The 25696-nt window shown below is 37.1% G+C and overlaps 1 protein-coding gene across 1 annotated transcript; it reads left to right on the top strand.

Annotated features, from left to right (window-relative positions):
* Positions 1 to 21228: 21228 nt before the first annotated feature.
* Or8g35b (olfactory receptor family 8 subfamily G member 35B) lies at positions 21229 to 22173 on the top strand. Its single transcript, NM_001000461.1, has one exon. The coding sequence runs from the start codon at positions 21229 to 21231 to the stop codon at positions 22171 to 22173; it is 945 nt and encodes a 314-aa protein (NP_001000461.1).
* Positions 22174 to 25696: the final 3523 nt, after the last annotated feature.

Raw genomic sequence — 25696 nt, 5'->3', positions numbered from 1 at the left:
ACATATAAAGGGAGACCTATCAGAATCACACCAGACTTCTCGCCAGAAACTATGAAGGCCAGAAGATCCTGGACTGATGTCATACAGACCCTAAGAGAACACAAATGCCAGCCCAGGTTACTGTATCCAGCAAAACTCTCAATTAACATTGATGGAGAAACCAAGATATTCCATGACAAAACCAAATTTACACAATATCTTTCTACAAATCCAGCACTACAAAGGATAATAAATGGTAAAGCCCAACATAAGGAGGCAAGCTATACCCTAGAAGAAGCAAGAAACTAATCGTCTTGGCAACAAAACAAAGAGAATGAAAGCACACAAACATAACCTCACATCCAAATATGAATATAAAGGGAAGCAATAATCACTATTCCTTAATATCTCTCAATATCAATGGCCTCAACTCCCCAATAAAAAGACATAGATTAACAAACTGGATACGCAATGAGGACCCTGCATTCTGCTGCCTACAGGAAACACACCTCAGAGACAAAGACAGACACTACCTCAGAGTGAAAGGCTGGAAAACAACTTTCCAAGCAAATGGTCAGAAGAAGCAAGCTGGAGTAGCCATTCTAATATCAAATAAAATCAATTTCCAACTAAAAGTCATCAAAAAAGATAAGGAAGGACACTTCATATTCATCAAAGGAAAAATCCACCAAGATGAACTCTCAATCCTAAATATCTATGCCCCAAATACAAGGGCACCTATATACGTAAAAGAAACCTTACTAAAGCTCAAAACACACATTGCACCTCACACAATAATAGTGGGAGACTTCAACACCCCACTCTCATCAATGGACAGATCATGGAAACAGAAATTAAACAGTGATGTCGACAGACTAAGAGAAGTCATGAGCCAAATGGACTTAACGGATATTTATAGAACATTCTATCCTAAAGCAAAAGGATATACCTTCTTCTCAGCTCCTCATGGTACTTTCTCCAAAATTGACCATATAATTGGTCAAAAAACGGGCCTCAACAGGTACAGAAAGATAGAGATAATCCCATGCGTGCTATCGGACCACCACGGCCTAAAACTGGTCTTCAATAACAATAAGGGAAGAATGCCCACATATACGTGGAAATTGAACAATGCTCTACTCAATGATAACCTGGTCAAGGAAGAAATAAAGAAAGAAATTAAAAACTTTTTAGAATTTAATGAAAATGAAGATACAACATACCCAAACTTATGGGACACAATGAAAGCTGTGCTAAGAGGAAAACTCATAGCGCTGAGTGCCTGCAGAAAGAAACAGGAAAGAGCATATGTCAGCAGCTTGACAGCACACCTAAAAGCTCTAGAACAAAAAGAAGCAAATACACCCAGGAGGAGTAGAAGGCAGGAAATAATCAAACTCAGAGCTGAAATCAACCAAGTAGAAACAAAAAGGACCATAGAAAGAATCAACAGAACCAAAAGTTGGTTCTTTGAGAAAATCAACAAGATAGATAAACCCTTAGCCAGACTAACGAGAGGACACAGAGAGTGCGTCCAAATTAACAAAATTAGAAATGAAAAGGGAGACATAACTACAGATTCAGAGGAAATTCAAAAAATCATCAGATCATACTATAAAAACCTATATTCAACAAAATTTGAAAATCTTCAGGAAATGGACAATTTCCTAGACAGATACCAGGTATCGAAGTTAAATCAGGAACAGATAAACCAGTTAAACAACCCCATAACTCCTAAGGAAATAGAAGCAGTCATTAAAGGTCTTCCAACCAAAAAGAGCCCAGGTCCAGACGGGTTTAGTGCAGAATTCTATCAAACCTTCATAGAAGACCTCATACCAATATTATCCAAACTATTCCACAAAATTGAAACAGATGGAGCACTACCGAATTCCTTCTACGAAGCCACAATTACTCTTATACCTAAACCACACAAAGACACAACAAAGAAAGAGAACTTCAGACCAATTTCCCTTATGAATATCGACGCAAAAATACTCAATAAAATTCTGGCAAACCGAATTCAAGAGCACATCAAAACAATCATCCACCATGATCAAGTAGGCTTCATCCCAGGCATGCAGGGATGGTTTAATATACGGAAAACCATCAACGTGATCCATCATATAAACAAACTGAAAGAACAAAACCACATGATCATTTCATTAGATGCTGAGAAAGCATTTGACAAAATTCAACACCCCTTCATGATAAAAGTCCTGGAAAGAATAGGAATTCAAGGCCCATACCTAAACATAGTAAAAGCCATATACAGCAAACCAGTTGCTAACATTAAACTAAATGGAGAGAAACTCGAAGCAATCCCACTAAAATCAGGGACTAGACAAGGCTGCCCACTCTCTCCCTACTTATTCAATATAGTTCTTGAAGTTCTAGCCAGAGCAATCAGACAACAAAAGGAGATCAAGGGGATACAGATCGGAAAAGAAGAGGTCAAAATATCACTATTTGCAGATGACATGATAGTATATTTAAGTGATCCCAAAAGTTCCACCAGAGAACTACTAAAGCTGATAAACAACTTCAGCAAAGTGGCTGGGTATAAAATTAACTCAAATAAATCAGTTGCCTTCCTCTATACAAAAGAGAAACAAGCCGAGAAAAAAATTAGGGAAACGACACCCTTCATAATAGACCCAAATAATATAAAGTACCTCGGTGTGACTTTAACCAAGCAAGTAAAAGATCTGTACAATAAGAACTTCAAGACACTGAGGAAAGAAATTGAAGAAGACCTCAGAAGATGGAAAGATCTCCCATGCTCATGGATTGGCAGGATTAATATAGTAAAAATGGCCATTTTACCAAAAGCAATCTACAGATTCAATGCAATCCCCATCAAAATACCAATCCAATTCTTCAAAGAGTTAGACAGAACAATTTGCAAATTCATGTGGAATAACAAAAAACCCAGGATAGCTAAAGCTATCCTCAACAATAAAAGGACTTCAGGGGGAATCACTATCCCTGAACTCAAGCAGTATTACAGAGCAATAGTGATAAAAACTGCATGGTATTGGTACAGAGACAGACAGATAGACCAATGGAATAGAATTGAAGACCCAGAAATGAACCCACACACCTATGGTCACTTGATTTTTGACAAAGGAGCCAAAACCATCCAATGGAAAAAAGATAGCATTTTCAGCAAATGGTGCTGGTTCAACTGGAGGGCAACATGTAGAAGAATGCAGATCGATCCATGCTTATCACCCTGTACAAAGCTTAAGTCCAGGTGGATCAAGGACCTCCACATCAAACCAGACACACTCAAACTAATAGAAGAAAAACTAGGGAAGCATCTGGAACACATGGGCACTGGAAAAAATTTCCTGAACAAAACACCAATGGCTTATGCTCTAAGATCAAGAATCGACAAATGGGATCTCATAAAACTGCAAAGCTTCTGTAAGGCAAAGGACACGGTGGTTAGGACAAAACGGCAACCAACAGATTGGGAAAAGATCTTTACCAATCCTACAACAGATAGAGGCCTTATATCCAAAATATACAAAGAACTCAAGAAGTTAGACCGCAGGGAAACAAATAACCCTATTAAAAAATGGGGTTCAGAGCTAAACAAAGAATTCACAGCTGAGGAATGCCGAATGGCTGAGAAACACCTAAAGAAATGTTCAACATCTTTAGTCATAAGGGAAATGCAAATCAAAACAACCCTGAGATTTCACCTCACACCAGTGAGAATGGCTAAGATCAAAAACTCAGGTGACAGCAGATGCTGGCGAGGATGTGGAGAAAGAGGAACACTCCTCCATTGTTGGTGGGATTGCAGACTGGTAAAACCATTCTGGAAATCAGTCTGGAGGTTCCTCAGAAAATTGGACATTGAACTGCCTGAGGATCCAGCTATACCTCTCTTGGGCATATACCCAAAAGATGCCTCAACATATAAAAGAGACACGTGCTCCACTATGTTCATCGCAGCCTTATTTATAATAGCCAGAAAATGGAAAGAACCGAGATGCCCTTCAACAGAGGAATGGATACAGAAAATGTGGTACATCTACACAATGGAATATTACTCAGCTATCAAAAACAACGAGTCTATGAAATTCGTAGGCAAATGGTTGGAACTGGAAAATATCATCCTGAGTGAGCTAACCCAATCACAGAAAGACATACATGGTATGCACTCATTGATAAGTGGCTATTAGCCCAAATGCTTGAATTACCCTAGATCCCTAGAACAAACGAAACTCAAGACGGATGATCAAAATGTGAATGCTTCACTCCTTCTTTAAATGAGGAAAAAGAATACCCTTGGCTGGGAAGGGAGAGGCAAAGATTAAAACAGAGACTGAAGGAACACCCATTCAGAGCCTGCCCCACAGGTGGCCCATACATATACAGCCACCTAATTGGACAAGATGGATGAAGCAAAGAAGTGCAGACCGACAGGAGCCAGATGTAGATCGCTCCTGAGAGACACAGCCAGAATACAGCAAATACAGAGGCGAATGCCAGCAGCAAACCACTGAGCTGAGAATAGGTCCCCCGTTGAAGGAATCAGAGAAAGAACTGGAAGAGCTTGAAGGGGCTCGAGACCCCAAAAGTACAACAATGTCAAGCAACCAGAGCTTCCAGGGACTAAGCCACTACCTAAAGACTATATATGGACTGACCCTGGACTCTGACCCCATAGGTAGCAATGAATATCCTAGTAAGAGCACCAGTGGAAGGGGAAGCCCTGGGTCCTGCTAAGACTAAACCCCCAGTGAACTAGACTATGGGGGGAGGGCGGCAATGGGGGAGGGTTGGGAGGGGAACACCCATAAGGAAGGGGAGGGGGGAGGGGGATTTTGCCCGGAAACCGGGAAAGGGAATAACACTTGAAATGTGTATAAGAAATACTCAAGTCAATAAAAAAAAATAAAAATTAAAAAAGAAATAAATACTCAAGATAATAAAAAAATAAAATAAAATTAAATTAAAAAAAAAAGAAATACTCAAGTTAATAAAAAAAAAAAGAAATTCAAACCCAGTGATTACAAAAGAAGAGAAGAGGGATCAAGATTTACAGGCAATCTCCCCTAAATACACCATATAGTGGTTTGAATATGCATGACCCAGGGAGTAGAACTATTAAAAGGTGTGGCCTTGTAGGAGGAAGTGTGTCAGTATGGGGGTAGGCTTTGAGAACCTTCCTCCTGGCTGCCTAGAAGCTAGTCTCCTCCTGTTTGCCTTAGAAACAAGATGTAGAACTTCCAGCTCCTCCAGAGCCATGCCTGCCTGGGTACTGCCACGTTTCCCACTGTGATGATAATGGACTGAAACTCTGAACTGTTAAGCTAGCCTCAATTAAATGTTGTCCTTATAAGGGTTGCCTTGGGCTGGAGAGATGGCTCAGCAGTTAAGAGTACTGACTGCTCTTCCAGAGGTCTAGAGTTCAAATCCCAGCAACCACATGGTGGCTTGCAACCTTCTGTAATGAGATCTGATGCCCTCTCTTGGTGTGTCTGAAGACAGCTACAATGTACTTATACATAATAAATAAATAAGGTTTTAAAGAAAAAAAAAAAAAAGAAAGTGGTGCTTCTCCCAATATATGGCTGGCCTCTTTGAAAAATTAAGAGTTCGCCCTAGATCGTATTTTGTCACTGTCATGTGAACTCATTCTATCCAGAGACGGGCAACTTTCCTCGGGCTCGGACCAACCTAAGTCATGGGGCCCGGTGGCGATAGGGTAACCCTATGACGGATAAGGCTCATTGCCAAGAGGAATGACCTAAGACAGGAGCGATGACAATATTGACGTGACACCCTGATCTAGACCAGTCATAGACAGAGGTGGCTACACCCCGTTTGAACATATGGGCTGGTCAAATGCTCCTCTTCCCAGTTTCCCCCCCAATAAAAACACACGTATATCCCAGAACAGTGTGTTACAGTATAAGTTCATTTATTGCCATTGGGGTGCAGTCCTAACTGCAAGAGTGGCTCGCCATAGCCGAGCTGGGCACTCTGTGAGAAATGTCTGATCTCTCTCAGACCACTACCTCCATCTAATGGCTCTTTTTTTTTTTTTATAATACAAAAAAGGAGGAGTTGTAGGGAGTGGCACATATAGATAAAAGATGGCGCTGACATCTGGTGGTTGTTTGTGGTTAACACCCACAAAGCACATGTCCTGGCATTTCTCTGGCAGTTTTCAGGCTGGAGTGATATTCATGCTAATGAGGTATTTCATGCTCCACCAATCCCTAGAGGACAAGTATATAGCCATAGCCTGTTTTGTATATAAGGCTGGTGCCTTTGTTTCTTGGGGTCCCCGTATCAAGAATGAGGTGTTCCTGCAATAAAGGCTGTTGAGACGAATCCAACGGTGTTGCGTCTTCCTTGCTGGACAAGGTGGGCTTTACAGATATCATTATTAGATTCTGCTTTAAGTTTCATAATCTCATCAGAAACTCATAGATGATTAGGTTTATAGATGCAAACATGAATTCCCCCCATTGGGTGGGCCTTACGAACAATTTATTGGTTATTTTTACTGTCATAATACAAGTGGCACTATTTCACCTTACATAGAATTTGACTTACTGGTTATTATTTTGATTCATGGGTTTCATAACTGAATACAACTATTAATTTCTTTTCCTCCCCAGGCAACTTGAATTATATTTGCCCATGTTATGAAAGCTATCTTCAGCAAATGATCCTTTATTCAAATTCAGCTTCATTCATCCAAGTTATGTCAGAATAGTGTAGTGTCTTCAACAATAGAGGTTTACTTTGAGTTTCTGCAAAACAACTAAGGGCAATAGCAACAGCATATATTTTGAGTAATATGTGTGTGTGTGTGTGTTTGTGCGCACGCTCACACACACATGTGCAAGCACTTGTATGTGTGTGTCTTTAAGTAAACATATAATTATATATGATTTCTGATTAATGTTTCAAACATAATTGTTGCTATTTACCCTCTTGTTGTTTTCCCTTTACTTTCTACGTTGAATTCCCATCCCCCTCCTCTGTTAAAGTCCCCCTAGTCTTTCTATTGTCTTGTTCACAGCACCTGTACCCTGTTGTGAGAATAGAGGCCCATCACCACCACCCATGTTTTTTTAGTTTGCTCGTGCAATGAGGGGATTATGTGCTGTTTTTCTTTCTGACTCTGAGTTACCTCAATCAATATTTTCTAGTTCAGTCTATTTACATGAAAATTTCAAAACTTTATTTTTCTTTATAACTAAATAAAATTCCACTGTGTTTTCATTATCAATTCATCAATTGTAGGTCATTTATACCATTCACACTTCTTAGTTATTGTGACTAGGGGTGTATCAAACATGGTTGAACAGTAAACTATGGTGTATACTGAATGTTCATCCTTTGATCATCGGCCAAGAGCAGAATTGCAAATGCATATGGCAGACTCTCTCTCTCTCTCTCTCTCTCTCTCTCTCTCTCTCTCTCTCTCTCTCTTCTTCCCTCCCTCCCTCCCCCTCCCTCTCTCTCTCTTGCCCCTTCCCTCTCTTACACTTCCTTGTCTCTCCTCCTTTCTCTATGCTGTTCTCTCTTTGTCATCTCCCTTTTGTCTCTCTTCTTGTGGGAGTTTGATATATTCTATTTTTTCAAACATTTCTCTGATTTGTCTGCCACTGAAGGAGGCATCACTTTCCAAAATGGGTGCTTCCTTTAACAAAAAAATTTTATCTTCATTTTTTGGGATTAAAAGTGAGGACTACAGGTGGGGCTGTATTCTAGCCAATGTAGCCACGTTGTTAGAATGTAATCCCCCTACACTCAGACATGCTCAATGGTATATTTTCATTGTGATGCTGAATAGAGTAGCTGGTAGTAATTATTGTACATCAAAAAGATTGTTCCCAGTAAGGTATTCTTAGGTTTTAGTAATTCAATTCATTACACCCTGTGCATCTTAGCTACCTTTGGAAGATTTTGACCTGGGCACTTTTACCTTTGTGCATTTCCTTGGATCTTTATGTTTCTATTATGACTCACATTGGAGATTCAGCAATATCCAATATTTCAGCATTGTTCACAATGAAACTGAGTTTCAGTAGCTATTCACAAGGGTAAAATATTAATAGCCTTCAGGCCTTGTGTGAGGTCTACTAGGACTGACCAAGTAGATGGACTTTTAGGAATATGGTCATTTAAGACTTTTTTAAAAAGCAGTTTAACCTTGAATTACTTCTTTTACCCATAGTCCTTTCTGATTTGTTGTTTTGTTTTTTCTTTCTTGTTAATTAATTAATTAATTACATTCCAAATTTTATTTCTCTCTGAGTACACCCTCCGACTCTTCCACATTCCATACTTCCTCCTCATTGCCAATGTCTCCACGAGGATGTCCCCATCCAAACCACCCCACCCACCCCACCAGACCTCTAAACTCCCTGAGGACTCCCGTTTCTTAAGGGTTAGATGCATATACTCTCACTGAAACCAGACACAGCAGTTCTTTCTTGTACATGTGTTAGGTCCTAATATCGGCTGGCGTATGATGACTGTTTGGTGATCCAGTGTCTGAAAGATCTCTGGGATCCAGTTTAATTGAAACTGCTGGTCCTCCTACATGGGTTGCACTCCTCCTTAGCTTCCTTTAGCTTTTCCTTAACTCAACCAGAGCAATCAGCAGCTTCTGTTCATGGTTGGGTGCAAATATCTTCAGCTGCTTTTCCGGTCTTTTGGAGGGTAGTCACGATCGGTCCCTATTTGTGAGTGCTCTATAGCCTCTGTAATAGCATCAGGTCTTGGGCCTCCCCTTGATCTGGATCCCACTTTGGGCCTGTCAAAGGATCTACTTTTCCTCAGCACCTTCTCTATTTCTATCCTTGCAGTTTTTTCATACAGGAACAATTATGGGTCAGAATTATGACTGGGATTGCAACCGCATCCCTCATTTGATGCCCTGTCTTTCTGCTGGAGATAAGCTCTACAAGTTCCCTCTCCCCACTGTAGGGCATTTCATCTAAGGTTCCTCTCTTTGAGTCCTGAGAGTCTCTCACCTCCCAGGTCGCTGGAACATTCTGTAGGGTCTTCCCAACCTCCTACCTCCTGAGGTTGCCTGTTTCCATACTTTCGGCTGGCTCTCAGGGCTTCAGTTCTTTTTCCTTACGGAATATGAGATCGTCTTCCTCTCTTTCTGCTATCCTTTTCCCTTTCCATTCCATGTCCCTCTCCACTTCTTCGTGGTTGCTTTCTTCTCCCTCACAAGTGGAATTAGGTATCCTCACTTGGGTCCTTTGGATTGTTGATCTTTCTGAGATCTGTGGACTGTATCTTGGGTATTCTGTACTTTTACTTTTTTCTTTTTTGCATAATGTCCACTTATTCACGAGTACATACCATGACTGTCCTTTTCAGTTTGAGTTACCTCACTATAGATATTTTGTAGTTTTATCCATTTGCCTGCAAAACTTAGGATGTCCTCGTTCTCAATAGCTGAGTAGTATTTCATTGTGTAAAAGAACATTTTCTGTATCTAATCTTCTGTTATGCAACATCTGGTTTGTTTCCAGCTTCTGACTATCACAAAAGGGGTCTCTACGAATATAGTGGATTATGTGCCCCGGTGGCATGGTGGGTCATCTTTTGAGTGTATGCCCAAGAGTGTGGTATTGCTGGGTCTTCATGCAGAAAAATTTCCAATATCTGAGGAACCTCCAAATTGATTTCCAGATTGGTTTTACAAGTTTGCAATCCCACCAGCAATGGAGAAACTTTCCTCTTTCTCCACATCCTTGCCAACATGTGTTGTCAATGATGTTTTGATCTTACCTATTTTGATAGATGTTAGGTGGAATCTCAGGGTTGTTTTGATTTGCATTTCTCTGATCACTAACGACTTTGAACATTTCTTTAGGTGTTTTCAGCCACTGGATATTCTTCTGTTTTGAATTCTTGGTTTAGTTCTATACCTCATTTTTGATCGGGTTGTTCAGTTTTTCGATGGTTAGCTTCTTGAGTTCTTCATATATTGAGATATATTCTATCAGATGTGGGGTTAGTGAAGTTTCTTTTCCCAATTTGTAGGTTTCCCACTTTTCAAACTGACTATGTTCTTTGCCTTGTATAAGAAGGTTTTCAGTTTCATGAAGTCTCATTTATTAATTCTTCAAATTACAAATGATAATAGTTGTGCACAGCTTACATTTGAGAAAAAAAGTTCTTTTTTTTTAATTTGGACAGAAAGGGTGGAGTATAGGTTAATGTCTACATACAGATTAGGACTGGTACAAGTTAAGGCAATTTGACAATTTGACAATGAAAAAGTGGGGTGGGCACAGGGTTTTGGTAAAAGGAGAGAGAGGAGGAAGGAAGGAGAACCAAGATGGAGGCAGAGAAGGATGACCCAAATCCATGTACCCTTAAATGGCCACAGGTAGTTATGAATATTTCTTAAAGGATGGGTTTTTATAAGTCAATTTATCTTATCTAGGTGGGTGATTGATATCATTATCAGTTGGCTCTGAGTTTATTGTGTGGATATTTTGTGGAATGTAAATTTACTGAGATTAATTACTTAGATAAATCTGATTATTAACTTATAAGCTTCTGGAGTTTTGATTTTGTTGGGCTAGTATGGGTTGTAACAGTGACCACACTAGGTGGTTGCAGGGAGTGTACCAGAGTCCATGATGGGGAACTTCTGGGACCTCTAGTGTCTTGATTTTACTGGGTTGCAGGAAGTCTGAGTAGAGGCCACAGCGAAAGAGCTGCGACTTACGCGGTCTTTGTATGCAACAAGTGTGGCAGCAACCTGCTGTGGGAACTAGATTGTTGGAGAGGTCTCTGCTGAGCTCAGTAGCTGGCAGCTGCCTGGGATAGAGATTCAGAGCTTAGCAGGTAAGATGGTTTGGTGACTGAAATGAAAATACCCTGTTAACGCCACATGGCTTAACAATGTCGGCAATTGAGGGTTTGATGGTTTTTTTTTTTTAATTTTTTTTTTACCACAACAGTTATTTATGTCCCTCTTAAAGTACTCATCATTATGAGATGTGGCTTTTTAATCTGATTCTTGCTTTTCCAGTGTGTTGTGGTATCCAGGACATGCTGTGGTGAGAGAACTGGATTCTGATGATGCCAAGTAGCCTTGATTCTGTTGAGTATGTTCTTGTGCTTGCCTCTTGCCATTTGGTTATCTCTGGTGATAGTTGATCTTGATGACTCTGACTGGAGCTTGTCTGTGACTGTGAATCTGTGATCTTAGATGTATCAGCACTCCTGGGAAACCAGCTCTCTCGGGGAGGGATTTGGGTGTGGAGAGCTGTGATACACAAAGGTGTCCCATGGCAAACTCTACCCTGTCAGAGGAGAAGGGGCAGTAATTGGGGAGAAGGACTCTGTAAGGGGTAGACTAGTGAGGGAGACAGCAAGTGGGATTTAAAGTGAATGAATAAATTTATTAGTGGAAAAAATAAATATGTATTGAGATTGTCTCTGAGTTCTTGTAAATGTGAGATATAGATCTAGTAGTTACCTATACCATTCAACTATCCAATGCAATAAATTATTTAGCCATTCTACTCTTTTATTCTGTTTGATAAGTAAATATTGAATGGTACAAAAATGCTGTATGTACATTATGATTGCTAAAAGTTTTTGTTTTCTAAAACCTTAACTTGAATAAAGCAATCATACTCACTGAAAAAGCTCTTTAAAGTGTCTACTTTTTACCTATGAATAAAGATATTTTATTTGTAAAGATTATGTTTTCCTGTTATGTATTATGAAAAGAAAGTTGGTGTAATAAAAGGAAAGGTTCACTCAAAGTAGCATAGTTTTTGCTTGTTTCTTGCAGAAAACCATTATATTTTGAGAAATTACTTAGATATACTATATTTTGTCTATATACAAATTCACACAGTAGGCATAAAGTCTGAGAAAGGCCATTGAAGAGTGTAAGTGTAATAAATTGTGATATATCTTTTGTCTACCTTTTTGGAGTTTCAATTTTAAAACACACACATATGCAGTTGTAACTGATATATTAAATATTCTATTTTCTCAAATTTATTAATTTTTAGTGTACCTACAATATTCACCTGTCATCTGTTATACTAGTTCTAGAAAATATTCATCACCATCTCAAGAGAAGCTCTCAACCCCTTACCAGCAGTACACTAGAATTTTAATTTCCTTAACAACTTCTGGGTATGACTCATTAATGAAGCCTACAGTGTTTGTCCACCTCTGTGTAATTGATTTTCTTTGGCATACACAATCTCCTTTTAGACAATAGCATGTGTCTGGCTTTCCTTCTCACTGTAGCCTAAATTCCATTTCAGGGATATCTGAATTAGAGTTTTGTATGGACAGCTAGTAGTTTGTTTGTGTATTTGTTTTTGCTTGTTTGTAACTATTTCAATATTTCTGCTTATATCATTCTTTACAAGGTGTGTGTGTGTGTGTGTGTGTGTGTACATTGAATATACCTTTTATTTTTTTTGAATATGTACCTAGCATAGAATGCTTTATGGTGTATGATGAATCTCTTTTATATTGCACTGGATTGTCATGCTATTTTTCTCAGAAATACTTTGATGTGAGGTGTCCTGCCACATCTGAATATCTACAACACGCATGGCTCAGAGAAAATTGGGAAAGAAGAGAAACCAAGATTGTGAGAGCCAGAGGACTAGGATGTTGTTTATAAAATAATCTTTTCTATACTCAACAGGAAAACAATCAGTGAATATTTAGAGCAATATCATATACATCATAATTTTTGTATCATGTGCTATTTAATATTAACTAATATAATGCATGATTGAGATAGGTAAAGTAACCAGTATTTAGTAGATCATTTGTTACATGATATATTTGCAGATTATGGATGAAAATAGAGAATAGCATCTCATAGTTATATGAATTAAAAATTATCGAATTTTCATATGTACGTTTTTAATGTTATTTTTAGTTCTGTATTGTAATTTTGTCTTCAGAATAACATTGTCTCAATAATTTGGGCAATAACAAATAAGAAATTGGTATGACATTTATTAGAAATACTGTTTTTAAATTCTGATAATGATTTATGAAGATATTGTTAGGCTGTCAAGATGGATCATTATTAAAATGAAATTAATGTGTTAAACATATGGCTTCTCTTGGACTTCAGGAAAGAAAAATAGGAATATATATAATCTACTCTTCAGAATTCTATAGTATAGAAGGCATAGTAAACAAACAATGTTGCTACTCATTAATATCCTGAAGACCACAGCTACAAAGATGGTCTTCCTGCCTGAGGGAATGGTATAATCAAGGTACTTATAAGGTACTTCAGAGGATCACAAGAAAGAAAACTTTTTTCTTTTGTGTCCCTCTTTGGCTCCTCTTTATTTCCTGGAAAGTCTACATTCTTTTTATCAAACAGATAGTTTCCTGAATGTCTTTTTCTTGTCATTGCTAATTAACTTCTTACTGTTGTTCTTGAAAGCAGGATGGAGAGATCACATCTTACTCCTCTTGGGATGGAATCCGTTTCATTAATAAAACTCTGTAACTCTTGATGGCATCTGCCTTAAATGGCATCCACCTTTCTTCCTAGTTTTTCCTTATTAGTGTTACTTGCCACTCTTTATGTTTTGTTTAAAATATCTAAGTAATTATAACTTCAGCAGGGAGAAAGCTGCTTTTATTCAATTCTTCAGTTTACCTAGTAAAATGATTTTGCAATCTCATACTATCTAAGTACATTTGATTCATGTCAGTGAGAGTTACATAGTTCAAATCTTTAAGGTGTTTTACACTGATTTTCAAATTTTTTGAAGAAAATACTTTTAGAAAATTCCTTTTGTGTATATGTATATCCTTTAGGCTTCAGGAATATTATAGTGCTTCTAATGTACATTTATGATATTTATAGTTTAAAAAGAACTATGAATGCTGTGACCAGACTACCTTACACACTTGAGAACCACTGGGGAATATATACTAATTCTGATTGTTGTTTTCTCCAGAGATAATCCCTTGAGGGATAAGAGTCTATTGAGAAATAACTCCCACTATTCTTTTTTTATAACCGATCTCTTTATTCTGTGCCCAGCATATAAAGTGTTTATATTAACCAACTGTAAAGAATAACAAATGGTTTTGAGAACCAACTTTAAGGAATAGGGGCACAACAGATAATTCAGTGTAATCTGCCCCTCACATGTTCAAGGCCATTTTCTCTTCTAGATTAAAGGTGAAGCAACCAACATTGAACTGTCTGTGAAGGAGAGGTATGTTCAGATACAAGTGCTTAGATCATAAAATCTTAGACTCTCCTACTTCTTTCTACTTTCCCTTGTTAATACAGTTAATATTTGTTTCAACTTAAAATTGTTTTGAGGAATTTCATAAATGAATGCTCTGTATTTACACCATTACAAACATTTCATCTCTCCTTCTCTATAACTTTCCTAAATCTCTCTCCCAATTTCTCTCAAATTATTGACTTCTTTTCTTAAATTATTGCTACATGCAAAGACAAGTATAATATATGTTACATACATATTATATTTGTGTGTTTATGTATATGTAATATATGTATGTATCATGTATATTTATACACCCACAACAACATCATATGTTCATTCAGTGTTTCTCATATGTATATTTGTTTAGGGATAACCAGTTGGGTTTGGATAGCTGTCATTATTTGAATGAGAATGGCACCCATAGACTCATATATGAGAATACTTGGATACTAGTTGGCACACTATTTAGTAAGGATTGGAAGTTGTGACATTTTGGGAAGAGGTGTGGCCTTGTTTTTGGAGATGTGTCAGTGGGGATGGACATAGGTCTTAGCTACTGCCCCCATGACATGCTAGCTTGGTTGTATGTCTGCCTACCTGCTGCCACATTCCCTATCACAATGGAAATGGACTAAGCCTCTGTAACTGCACTCAAGCAGCCAACTAAATGCTTGCTCCCATAACTTGAATTGGCCATATGTTTCTTCACAGCAATATGTCAGACATTTGCTTGTAGCTCCTCTTCTGTGGGTGTAGTATTGCCATTTCCCCCATTGCTTTGTTGTCACACCAATTGAATTCAGAATGGAACTAGACTATTTGATTTCCACAGCTACTCTAAGCATGATCCCAGTTGAAATCGTAAGAAACGCTTCTGTAAATACTAATTTAAATTCAGGCAGCATGAACTTTTTTCAGTCATTTTGTTTGTTAACTTAGGTTGTTGAATAACTTTTAATCCATATATTTAAGGCATTTTGTTAATTACTAAAAATGTTACTTAATGTAGAACAAGTAATATATAATTAAGAAATTCCTGACTCTACACATAGGAAGTATAAAATGAACGCAAAATATACCAGCTCCTCTGGGTATATATTATGACTTTTAGTTTAGTGCTTTTATAGGATTACTAAGTGTGGTCCTGATTCTTGCTACTTCTCTTAGATTTTTCTGTCTATGCTGCTTTGTCTTGTCCAACATCAATGTTGTAGTTTTATCTTCTCTGTTTTATTTTGTTGTATTTTGAATGAATGAAACCTAGTCAGTATACAGTATAATAAAGTTTAACTGAAATGTGTGTGTTTTTTTTTTTTTTTTTTTTTTTGGTTAGGAGCAGGAAAATAAGTTTTCTCAAATAGAGTGATGCAGAGTATATACATTATTCCAGGACAGGCCTCATGATCAGGACTAATTGACCAACATATATTAACTTTACCAATTTTTGTGGCTTTGCTTTTATTTGGCTATAGTATTGTAGTTTTATTGAAAGGCATGCTTTTCTTATCTTTTCTTGGGTTTGGGGGGACTTTGTAGTTGTATTGATTTTGTTGTTGTTGTTATTCTTTGTCTATTCAGAAAGAACTTAAGTTGGGTGGGTAAGGAGGAAGAGAGAATCTCAAAAGATTTGGGGGAGGAGAGCAATATACCCAAATAATTTAAAATATAAAATTGTTCAAAATAATATGGTGCTTGAGTTTTTAAATGGTACTTATTTGTAAGACTGCTTTTTACGGTATTGCTTTTTAGATTTTACAAAAATTATAATTCATTTTAAAAATTATTGAATAAAACACAAATCTTACTCTTACGAACAACAAAGGTTATGTTTAAGAAGATAAGGAGATGAGTAAAATTTAAAGAAAATTACAACTTATAATTGGGATACTTAATGTACTTTCCTGAGGCAGTCATGTGATTATATACTTGGACCAAAAATAAATGACATTTTATTTCTTATGATCCTCTGAAACACCTTTGTTTATACCATCCCCTCAGTCAGGAAGAACATCAGAATGGCTGCGGCGTTCAGGAAATTTGTAAATACTGAACTTGTTTGCCTACCTATGACCTTCTAGACTGTAGAATTCTGAAGAGCAGATTATATGTATTCCTTATGTTTCTACATGCTTGACACCTTAAATTTATTTTAATATTGGCCCATCTTAAGAACCTTACAATATCATTATGAATCATTATTAGAAATAAAAATACTATTTCTTATACATGTCATACCAATTTCTTTCTTAGTATTATGCAAATTATTGATATAATGCTACTCTGAAGCCAAAATTTTATGATACAAAACTAAAAAGTAACACATTAATAATTTACATGTGAAAATTAGATAACTTTTGAATTCATATAACTATGAGATACTGTTCTTTATTTTCACCTATAATTTGTAACTACATTATAACAGATGCTTTATTAAAAACTGGCTACTTTAGCTATCTCATTCATATTTTATATTAGTTAATAGTAAATAGCATATGTACAAAATTATAAATGTATATTAGATTGTTCTGAATCTTCACTGATTTTTCCTCCTAAAATGGAGACTGCAGTGATTGAAAAACCTAAAGGACACTTTACTGCGATAAATAAGACATAAAAGGAAAAAGACTGTACAGATCCACTTATATGAATTATCTGTAGAAATAAAAACTCAATGAGCTGCAAAATACAGTATTGGTTGTGAGACATTCAGAGAAAATATATAATACACATATTCAATGAATTTATAGTTTCCAGTATTTCCAGTGAATCAGTTCTTCATCTTTATATCTTCATGAAAATATTCCAGGTAATATCATGCTTAAGTTCAAAATATAAGATTATGTAACTCAAACTATTTGGTGGTATATATTACACTATTTGTACCAAAAAAATCAGATAAGAGACACAAATCCCTATAAGCAAATTTTGGGAGGTGATCAATATTTTGGTTATATTTCTACTGGTGCTGAACATTTTCAAGGTCGAAAGAAATAAAAGTATATGTTAAATAAATGTGGATTTTAAATCTGAATTTATTGGTAAGAAAAAAACAATTCCTTGTCAGTAAATATTTTTGTTATTTTGCTTATGATTCATTTCCTAATGACCAGCCTTGACTTGGAAAAGGGTACTGTGGAAGGAGTGCCTGAGAACAGGGAAATGAATGACTTAGAGTCATACATGGGTAAAAGCTGATGACCTATGTTTAGCTAGAGGCAGTTTTCCAGATTGCTTTCTCTGTTTTGCTATTTTTGGAGCTCCCCAGACAGCGCTCTCTCTCTCTCTCTCTCTCTCTCTCTCTCTCTCTCTCTCTCTCTCTCTCTCTCTCTCTTTCTCTCTTTTCCTCTTTCTCTTTGTATTCCTCCCACCCCCCCACCCCTCTGTTTCCAGCTACAGACAAAATTCTCCAGTTCTTTCTTGCTATTCTAAAAACCCTTTCTGGATAGCTCATCCTTTGCAAATCAACAACCCAGTTGTTTTTATTTACATATCATTCCAGTCACTTACTTTCCATAAATCAATGACTTCCAGTCCTTGATCTTCCCAGGAATCAACATCTCATTACTCCAACCTATTGATTCTTAGGAGACAGGAGGCACACACTTTTTTTCCTTTTGTTTTTAAAAAACATTTAAATATTTTTATTAAAACAAGTGTACAATTATTCTTTAACTTAATGAGAATATTGTATGTGGACATCACTCAATTAAAACAAATTATGGTTAAAGCAATGATTGAATATCTAAAAATCAAAAGTTTTGGTCAATAGAAAAATATAAAAATTGAAATATAATTATATGTTTTAAATGTCCATTTAGTACAAGTATACTAAAAACAAATTAAGTTAAGGAAATAATATTGTAGAAAATCAAGAGTATTATATTGTTTTAAAAAATATATCCTTTCTATTACTTTTAACTTTGCTACAAACATAATACCTTTTTTCAAGAAAATTATATATATATATATATATATATATACACACACAATATGCAGATACTCTTTTTTAAAATTTCACTATTCATATTTTTCTCCATCTTTATCATTGCAAAATAACTCACAGATCTGTCTGCCTTTGTTAACCACAGACTAAAAACTATCTGGATGGCAACCTACCCTGATATTACCACTTCTATAATGCCTGGGCTTGTACCTAAATTCTCTCAATTACAGGATGACCATGACCTTAAAGTCTGATTGTCTTTGTATGCATAAACAAAAAACTTAGCTGTGTAGGATCTCTTGTGATCACCACTTCCTAAATCTCTTCATCTTTTTCTTAGTATCATTCAGACAAGTTGGATTAGAGTTCAACTGCTTTTCTTCTTTTAGATTCGTGAAGTCCTTCATATGGTTTATATTGTATTCTTATATTTTATGTAGTTGAGAAAATTATGTATTTTTAAACTCGCGTTTTTAGAGTACTTCTCTACATCTTTAAGGGATGTCCTGAAATTCTCAGCATTTAACATTTTACCAAGACTTTAGCCACATCTTCACCCCTCATATTTGTGCTGTCTCTAATCATTAACACTAACCAGAATGACATTCCTTTAAGGAGGAACTTGAAAATATGTACATTATTATACAATCAAGCATAATACCTATAGCAACCACTGACACTCATGGAGGGCCATGTCTTGTTAGCCCTGTATCAGGGGCAGGAACCATGTCATTCTGACCCAACCAAGGCCATGCTTGACTCAGGATTCATTAATATTTAAGGGGTGACTGACAAAGGGAGCCTAAGAGAATAATGCAAAGCAATTTTGAGGAGTGCTCCACCAAGAAAAAAGGCATACAAACATTCAGGTGACTCAAGGAGAGCTGAACAGTATAAAGATTGCTAGAAGTGAGAAGCAGAGAAAGTTAATGACATGAAATTGGTTCACAAGCGTTCATGTACCATAATTGAGAAACAGAGAATACAGCTTCTTTTTAACTTTTTATTGGATATTTTATATATTTACATTTCAAATGTTATCCTCTTTTCCTGTTTCCCATCTGGAAGCACCCTATCCCATCTCCCCTTCCCTTGCTTCTGTGAGGGTGCTTCCCCTCCCACTCCTATCACATCACCCTGTCATTCCCCTACACTGGGACCAAGGGTCTCTTCTCCCATTGATGCCAAATGATGCCATCCAATGTTACATATGTGACTGGAGCCATAAGTCTCTGCATATGTACTCTGGTTGGTTTAGTCTCTGGGAGCTCTGGGATGTCTGGCTGGTTGATACTGTTGTTCTTCCCATGGGGTTGCAAACTCCTTGAGCTCCTTCAGTCCTTTTTCTAACTTCTCCATTGGGGTCCCCCACACTGAGCCCAAGGTTGGCTGTGAGCATCTACCTTTGTATTTCTCAGGCTCTGGCAGAGACTCTCAGGAGACAGCTATAACAGGCTCCTGTCAGCAAGCACTTCTTGGCATCTGCAATAGTGTTTGGGTTTGGTATCTATAGATGTGATGGATTCCCAGGTGGGACAGTCTCTGAATAGCCTTTCCTTCAGTTTCTGATTCAAACTTTGTCTTCATATTTCCTTTAGACAGGAACAATTCTGGGTTTAAAATTTGGAGATTAGTGGGTTGCACGATCCCTCAAATGAGGACCTTGCCTAACCTCAGGATATTGTCATGGCCTTGCTGGGGGTTACCCCCAGTTCCCAATTCCTCATTGCTACACACCTCTTTTCAAATTCCTGACCCTATATATGTCATTGTAGTCTCCTCCCATATCTGTTCCTTCCCCTGCTTTCAACCTCCCTCTCCTTTCTTCTTACACCAAGTCTCTTACACCCTCTATCTCCTGTGAGTTTTTTTGTTTCTCCTTTTAAGAAGAACTGAAACACCCATACCATGGTCTTCCTTATTCTTGAACTACATGTGGTCTGTGAATTGTAACTTGGGTATTTTGAGCTTTTGGGATAATATCCACTGATCAGTGAGTGCATGCCATGTGCGTTCTTTTGTCATTGGCTTACCTCACTCAGGATGATATTTTCTACTTCCATCCATTTGCCTGAGTGTTTCCTGAAGTCATTGCTTTTAATAAAGCAATACTTTTAATAAAAATAGTACTCCATTATGTAAATGTACCACATTTTCTGTGTCCATTCCTCCCTTTAATGACATCTGGGTTCTTTCCAGCTTCTGGCTATAATAAATAAGACTGATATGAACATAGTGGAGCATGTGTCCTTGTTATATGTTGGAGCACCTTTTGGATCTATGTCCAGAAGTGGTATAGTTGGATCCTCAGGTATTACTATGTCCAATTTTCTAAGAAACTGCCTGACTGACTTCCAGAGAGGTTGTTCCAGCTTGCAATCCCACCAACAACGGAGGAGTGTTCCTCTTACTCCACATTGTTGCTAGCATCTGCTGTCATCTTAGTGTTTGATCTTAGCCATTCTGACGAGTGTGCAATTGAATCTCAGGGTTGTTTCGATTTACATTTTCTGATGACTAAGTATATTGAACATTTCTGTAGGTGCTTCTCAGTCACTCCATTTTCCTCAGTTGAGAATGCTTTGTTTAGTTCTGTCCCCCATTTTTGAGTCTACCTTCTTGAGTTCTTCGTATGTATTGGATATTAGCCCTCTATCAAATGGAGGATTGGTAAAGGTCTTTTCCCAATCTGTTGGTTGCCATTTTTGTCGTATTGATAGTGTTCTTTGCCTTACAGAAGCTTTGCGATTTAATGAGGTCCCATTTGCTAGAATAGTTTGAAATGAACTGAAACATGGTAAGAAATGGGTACCAATAAAAATCACAAGTATGTAATATAGTTATGATTGTATTTGCATGTCTCCTTTCTCCAGGATTGCAAAATCTCTGATTGCTCAAATCAAAAGGAGGATGGCAGATGATTGCAGGGATCTGAAAATATTTGAATTATGTTTCAAACTTCATTGAGTGATAGAAGAATGGATACTCAAAATTTGTCTTCTCTCTCTCTATATATATTTTTTTACATATACTTTCCAGAACACCATGGAAGAAGTAAATCAGACCTCAGTGGCTGAGTTCATTCTCGCTGGTTTAACAGAGAATCCAGAGCTCCAATTGCCTCTATTCCTTATCTTCTTAGCAGTCTATTTGATTACAGTTGTTGGAAATCTGGGTATGATCATCTTGATTCTGTTTAGTTCTCAGCTGCATACACCTATGTATTATTTGCTCAGCAGTCTGTCTTTTATTGACTATTGTCAATCCACTGTCATTATTCCCAAAATGCTGCTGAACTTTATGACAGAGAAGAATTTCATCTCATACCCAGAATGCATAGTTCAGTTCTATTTCTTCTGTGTTTTTGTTGTTGCAGAATGTCACATGTTGGGTGCAATGGCATATGACCGCTTTGTGGCTATTTCTAACCCTTTGCTTTACAATGTATCCATGTCCTTTCAAGTCTGTTTGTTGATGGTAGCTGTGGTGTATGGTGTTGGCTTACTCAGTGCTACAGCTCACACAGTTTTCCTGCTAAGAGTGTTTTTCTGTAAGGCTGATAAAATAAACCACTATTTTTGTGATCTTTTCTCATTACTTGAGCTATCTTGCTCGAGTACTTTTATCAATGAAGTACTAGGACACTCCATCAGTGCTTTTAATATTATTGTACCATCCATGACCATCATTAGCTCTTACATCTTCATCATTGTCAGAATTCTGCACATTAAATCCTCTGGGGGAAGAATCAAGGCCTTTAGCACCTGCAGCTCCCACATCTTGGCTGTTGCTCTTTTCTTTGGTTCTACAACATTCATGTATCTACAGCCATCTTCAAGCAGCTCCATGGACCAAGCGAAGATGTCATCTGTATTTTATACCATTGTTGTGCCTATGTTGAATCCTGTGATCTACAGCCTGCGAAATAAAGAAGTCAAAGTTGCCCTGAAAAGGTTACTACGAAAGATGTTTCCTCAAAACAAAGAATAGATGTTCTTGGCAATTACTGCTAGAAGATATGCTCTATAAGCAGAATGTGATAACCCTAAATATGTGATTCTTAGTTGTACATTTTTATTTGGGAAAAATGTAGAAGAGGATTCTCAGTTCATATCCATGGAGAAATGTTATTCTCTGGTAAAACTTGTGTTCATTCACAGTTAGTCTCTCAACCCTCTCCTGAAGGTATTTTCAATTCCTTTGTCTGGTTGGTTATACTTACATATACTTACATATATTAATTCTTCTCTATTAGGCAAGCCTATAAAGTTTGGAATAAAACTTTTTTTCTATCCCTCGGTTATCTCAGCAATTGTAGATTTCTTTTTTTTTGTTAATTCACAAATCATTAAAACTATTTTGCTTTCTTGTGTAAGTTAAGCAATGAAAATAAACAGTGCCTAACTCTGATTTTCGTAACATTATCTAGAACTGCAAATGGTGTCACTATAAGCAAAGGACAGGATCTGTTCGAGTCCTACACACAAGGTGATTACACTAACTTAATGTAGAAAGATAATGATAAAGAAAAATGGGTTTACTTTGTACCATTATGGTTATCTGTTCCATATTCTTATTGATGCTGTTTGACTCCTACTCGCTTCCATACAATCTGTAATCATGTTTCTTCCTCATGTAGAGTGACACTACTTTTTTTGCCTACCTTTCTGAGTTTCGGACTCTAAAGTTTATTTTTTTCACTGTAACTTTTATCTGTATCAGTTATTCATATGGGAAAAATAAAATTGTAAAATTATTTTATGACTAGTCATATGTGCCACTCTGAAAGTTATGATCTGGAGGAGAAGAAGGGTCAGAAAAAGAGACCACCAGCTAATGCCTACTTTTACTCCACTGTGCTAATTAAGCTCTTGTATTATTTAAAGTAAGAGTGTCAAATTTTGCTAATAATTTACACAATTGACTGTTTACTTCACAAGACCCGGGGCAGATTCATTATAAATAAAGGTTTTAGCAGGAATGACAGAAAACAATAAAAATGTTAAGTTTATGAAGATTTACACTATAAGGAAACTATTCCAAGCACATAAATTACACATAGGCCAGTAACTTTTAAAATAGTTATTTAAATTATTTACAGTTAAGGTTTCATGAAGCTCGATATCTGTCAGGCTTTTTTTCCCATGAAATAGCAAGATAGTGTAAATAACCCAGGATTTCACTTTCTTAGTTTCTATTTTAGGGAAGTTTACTAAAAAGAAAGAACTAGATTTTCCTCGCATGGCTCTCAAATATAAATCATCATCAAGTTTCTTGCAAAGAAGGATTCACCTCCCTGTATGTGGTATGTTCCTGTAAGTGGAAGAACAAATGCTCTCACTTGTTAGAAGGCATGTTTTTGACAGTTTTAGACAGGCTAGCCTGAGCTAGTACTGTATACTAATTGGAAGTTTAATGCTATATAATGTATATACAGAAAGCATTGTCTTATCAATCAGAATCTAATAATCAGGTATATTTTTGAAGACAAATAACATCCAGCATGAATGCTAGATCTCAAAAGAATGTAAAACTTCTAAAGATTATGTTAGAGTAATATAAACATAGCTAATTAACTAAGAACAAAGCCTAAGGCAGAGTGCCTCTTAGGTATTAGTTCATTAATTTTTATAGGGGCAGCCTACAAGACCTGAATCCTACACAAAGAACTACATGGAAAGAAACTCCTATTTACGGTTAGAACTAATGAGCAGGAATTCAAATCACTTGTCTTAGGAAGTAACCAGCTCATTTGAAAGTTTTTATTTGCAACCCCATAGGAATAATAATAATAATATCAACAAACCGGAAACTCCAGAGCTTCTAGGAACTAAACCACCAACCAAAGAGTGCATATGGATTGACCCATGGATTCAGCCATATATGTAGTAGAGGATAGCCTTGTTGGGAGGAGAGGCCCTTGGTCCTGTTAAGGCTCCACGTCCCAGTGTAGGGAAATACCAGGGCTGGGAGAGGGTGGGTTAGTGAGGGGAGCACCCTCATAGAAGCAGGGAGAGGGGTGATGAGATAGGGGAATTTCCTGAGGGGAAACCAGGAAAGGGGATAACATTTGAAATGCAAATAAAGAAAATATCCATAAAAAAGTGCAAAGAATTGTATAGGATCATAAAAGAAAAGTTTTAGTAGCTCTGAGTGACCTTTGCCTTTAGTGGTACCTGATTTCCCAAATCTCCTGCTGAGAAAAATAACAGTGTTTTGTGTGATTTCTCTATTCAATAGTTTCTATGATTACTGAATGCCAGATATTTATATTTTAATTAAGGTGTTAACAATGACTCTTTTGACATCATTATTCTTCAAGTCTGTTAAAAAAATATTGTTCAGAAGATAAAGGAAGACATTTCCTAATAACATGCTCTTCCCTCTTTTTTCTTTTTTTATCGGATGTATTTTTTTATGTACATTTCAAATGTTATTCCCTTTCCCTGTTTCCCAGACATAGCCCCTATCCCATCCCCCTCCCTTTCTTCTCTAAGTGTGTTTCCCTCCCCATCCACATCCCATTCCCACCCCTCTGACATTCCCTTACACTGGGGGTCCAACCTTGGCAGGACCAAGGACTTCTTCCATTGGTGCTCAACAAGGCCATCCTCTGCTACAAATGCACTTGGAGCCATGGGTCAGTTCATGGATGGTCTTTGGGTAGTGGTTTAGTCCCTGGAAGTTCTGGTTGGTTGGCACTGTTGCTCTTATAGAGTTGCAAGGACATTCTGCTCTTTCAATCCTTTCTCTAACTCCTCTAATGGAGATCCCATTCTCAGTTCAATGATTGGCTGTGAGCAATCGCCTCTGTATTTGACATGGTCTAGCTGTGTCTCTCAGGAGACATTTATATCTGGTTCCTCTCAGCATCCAAATCTTAGTTTCATCAATCTTATCTAGTATTGGTGGCTGTATATATATGGGGCATATATGGGACAGGCTCTGAATGGTCATTCCTTCAGACTCTGCTCCAAACTTTGCTTCCATATCACCTCCTATGAATATTTTTGCTCCCTCTTTTAAGAAGGAGTGAAGCATCTTCAATTTGATCATCCTTCTTGAGCTTCACCTGGTCTGTGGATTGTATCTTGGATAACTGGAACTTTTGTGCGAATATTCACTTATCAGTGAGGGCTTACTATATGCATTTTTCTGAGATTGGGTTACCTCACTCAGGATGATATTTTCTAGTTCAATTCATTTGCCTATGAATTTCATGAAATCATTGATTTTTGATAGCTGAATAGTATTCCACTGTGTAGATGTAGCACATTTTTTAAAATTCATTCCTCTGTTGAGGGGCATCTGGGTTCTTTCCAGCTTCTGGCTATTTTAAATAAGGGTGCTATGAACATAGTCGAGCATGTGTCTTTGTTATATGTTGGAGCATCTTTTGGGTATATGCTCAGGAGAGGTGTAGCTAGCTTCTCAGGTAGTGGAATCTCCAATTTTCCGAGGAATCTCCAGACTGATTTCCAGAGTGGTTGTACTAGTTTGCAATCCCATCAAC

This window comes from Rattus norvegicus, chromosome 8, assembly GCF_036323735.1.
Source record: "Rattus norvegicus strain BN/NHsdMcwi chromosome 8, GRCr8, whole genome shotgun sequence".
Lineage (NCBI taxonomy): Eukaryota > Metazoa > Chordata > Mammalia > Rodentia > Muridae > Rattus > Rattus norvegicus.
This window is presented reverse-complemented; position numbering and strand designations above follow the sequence as displayed.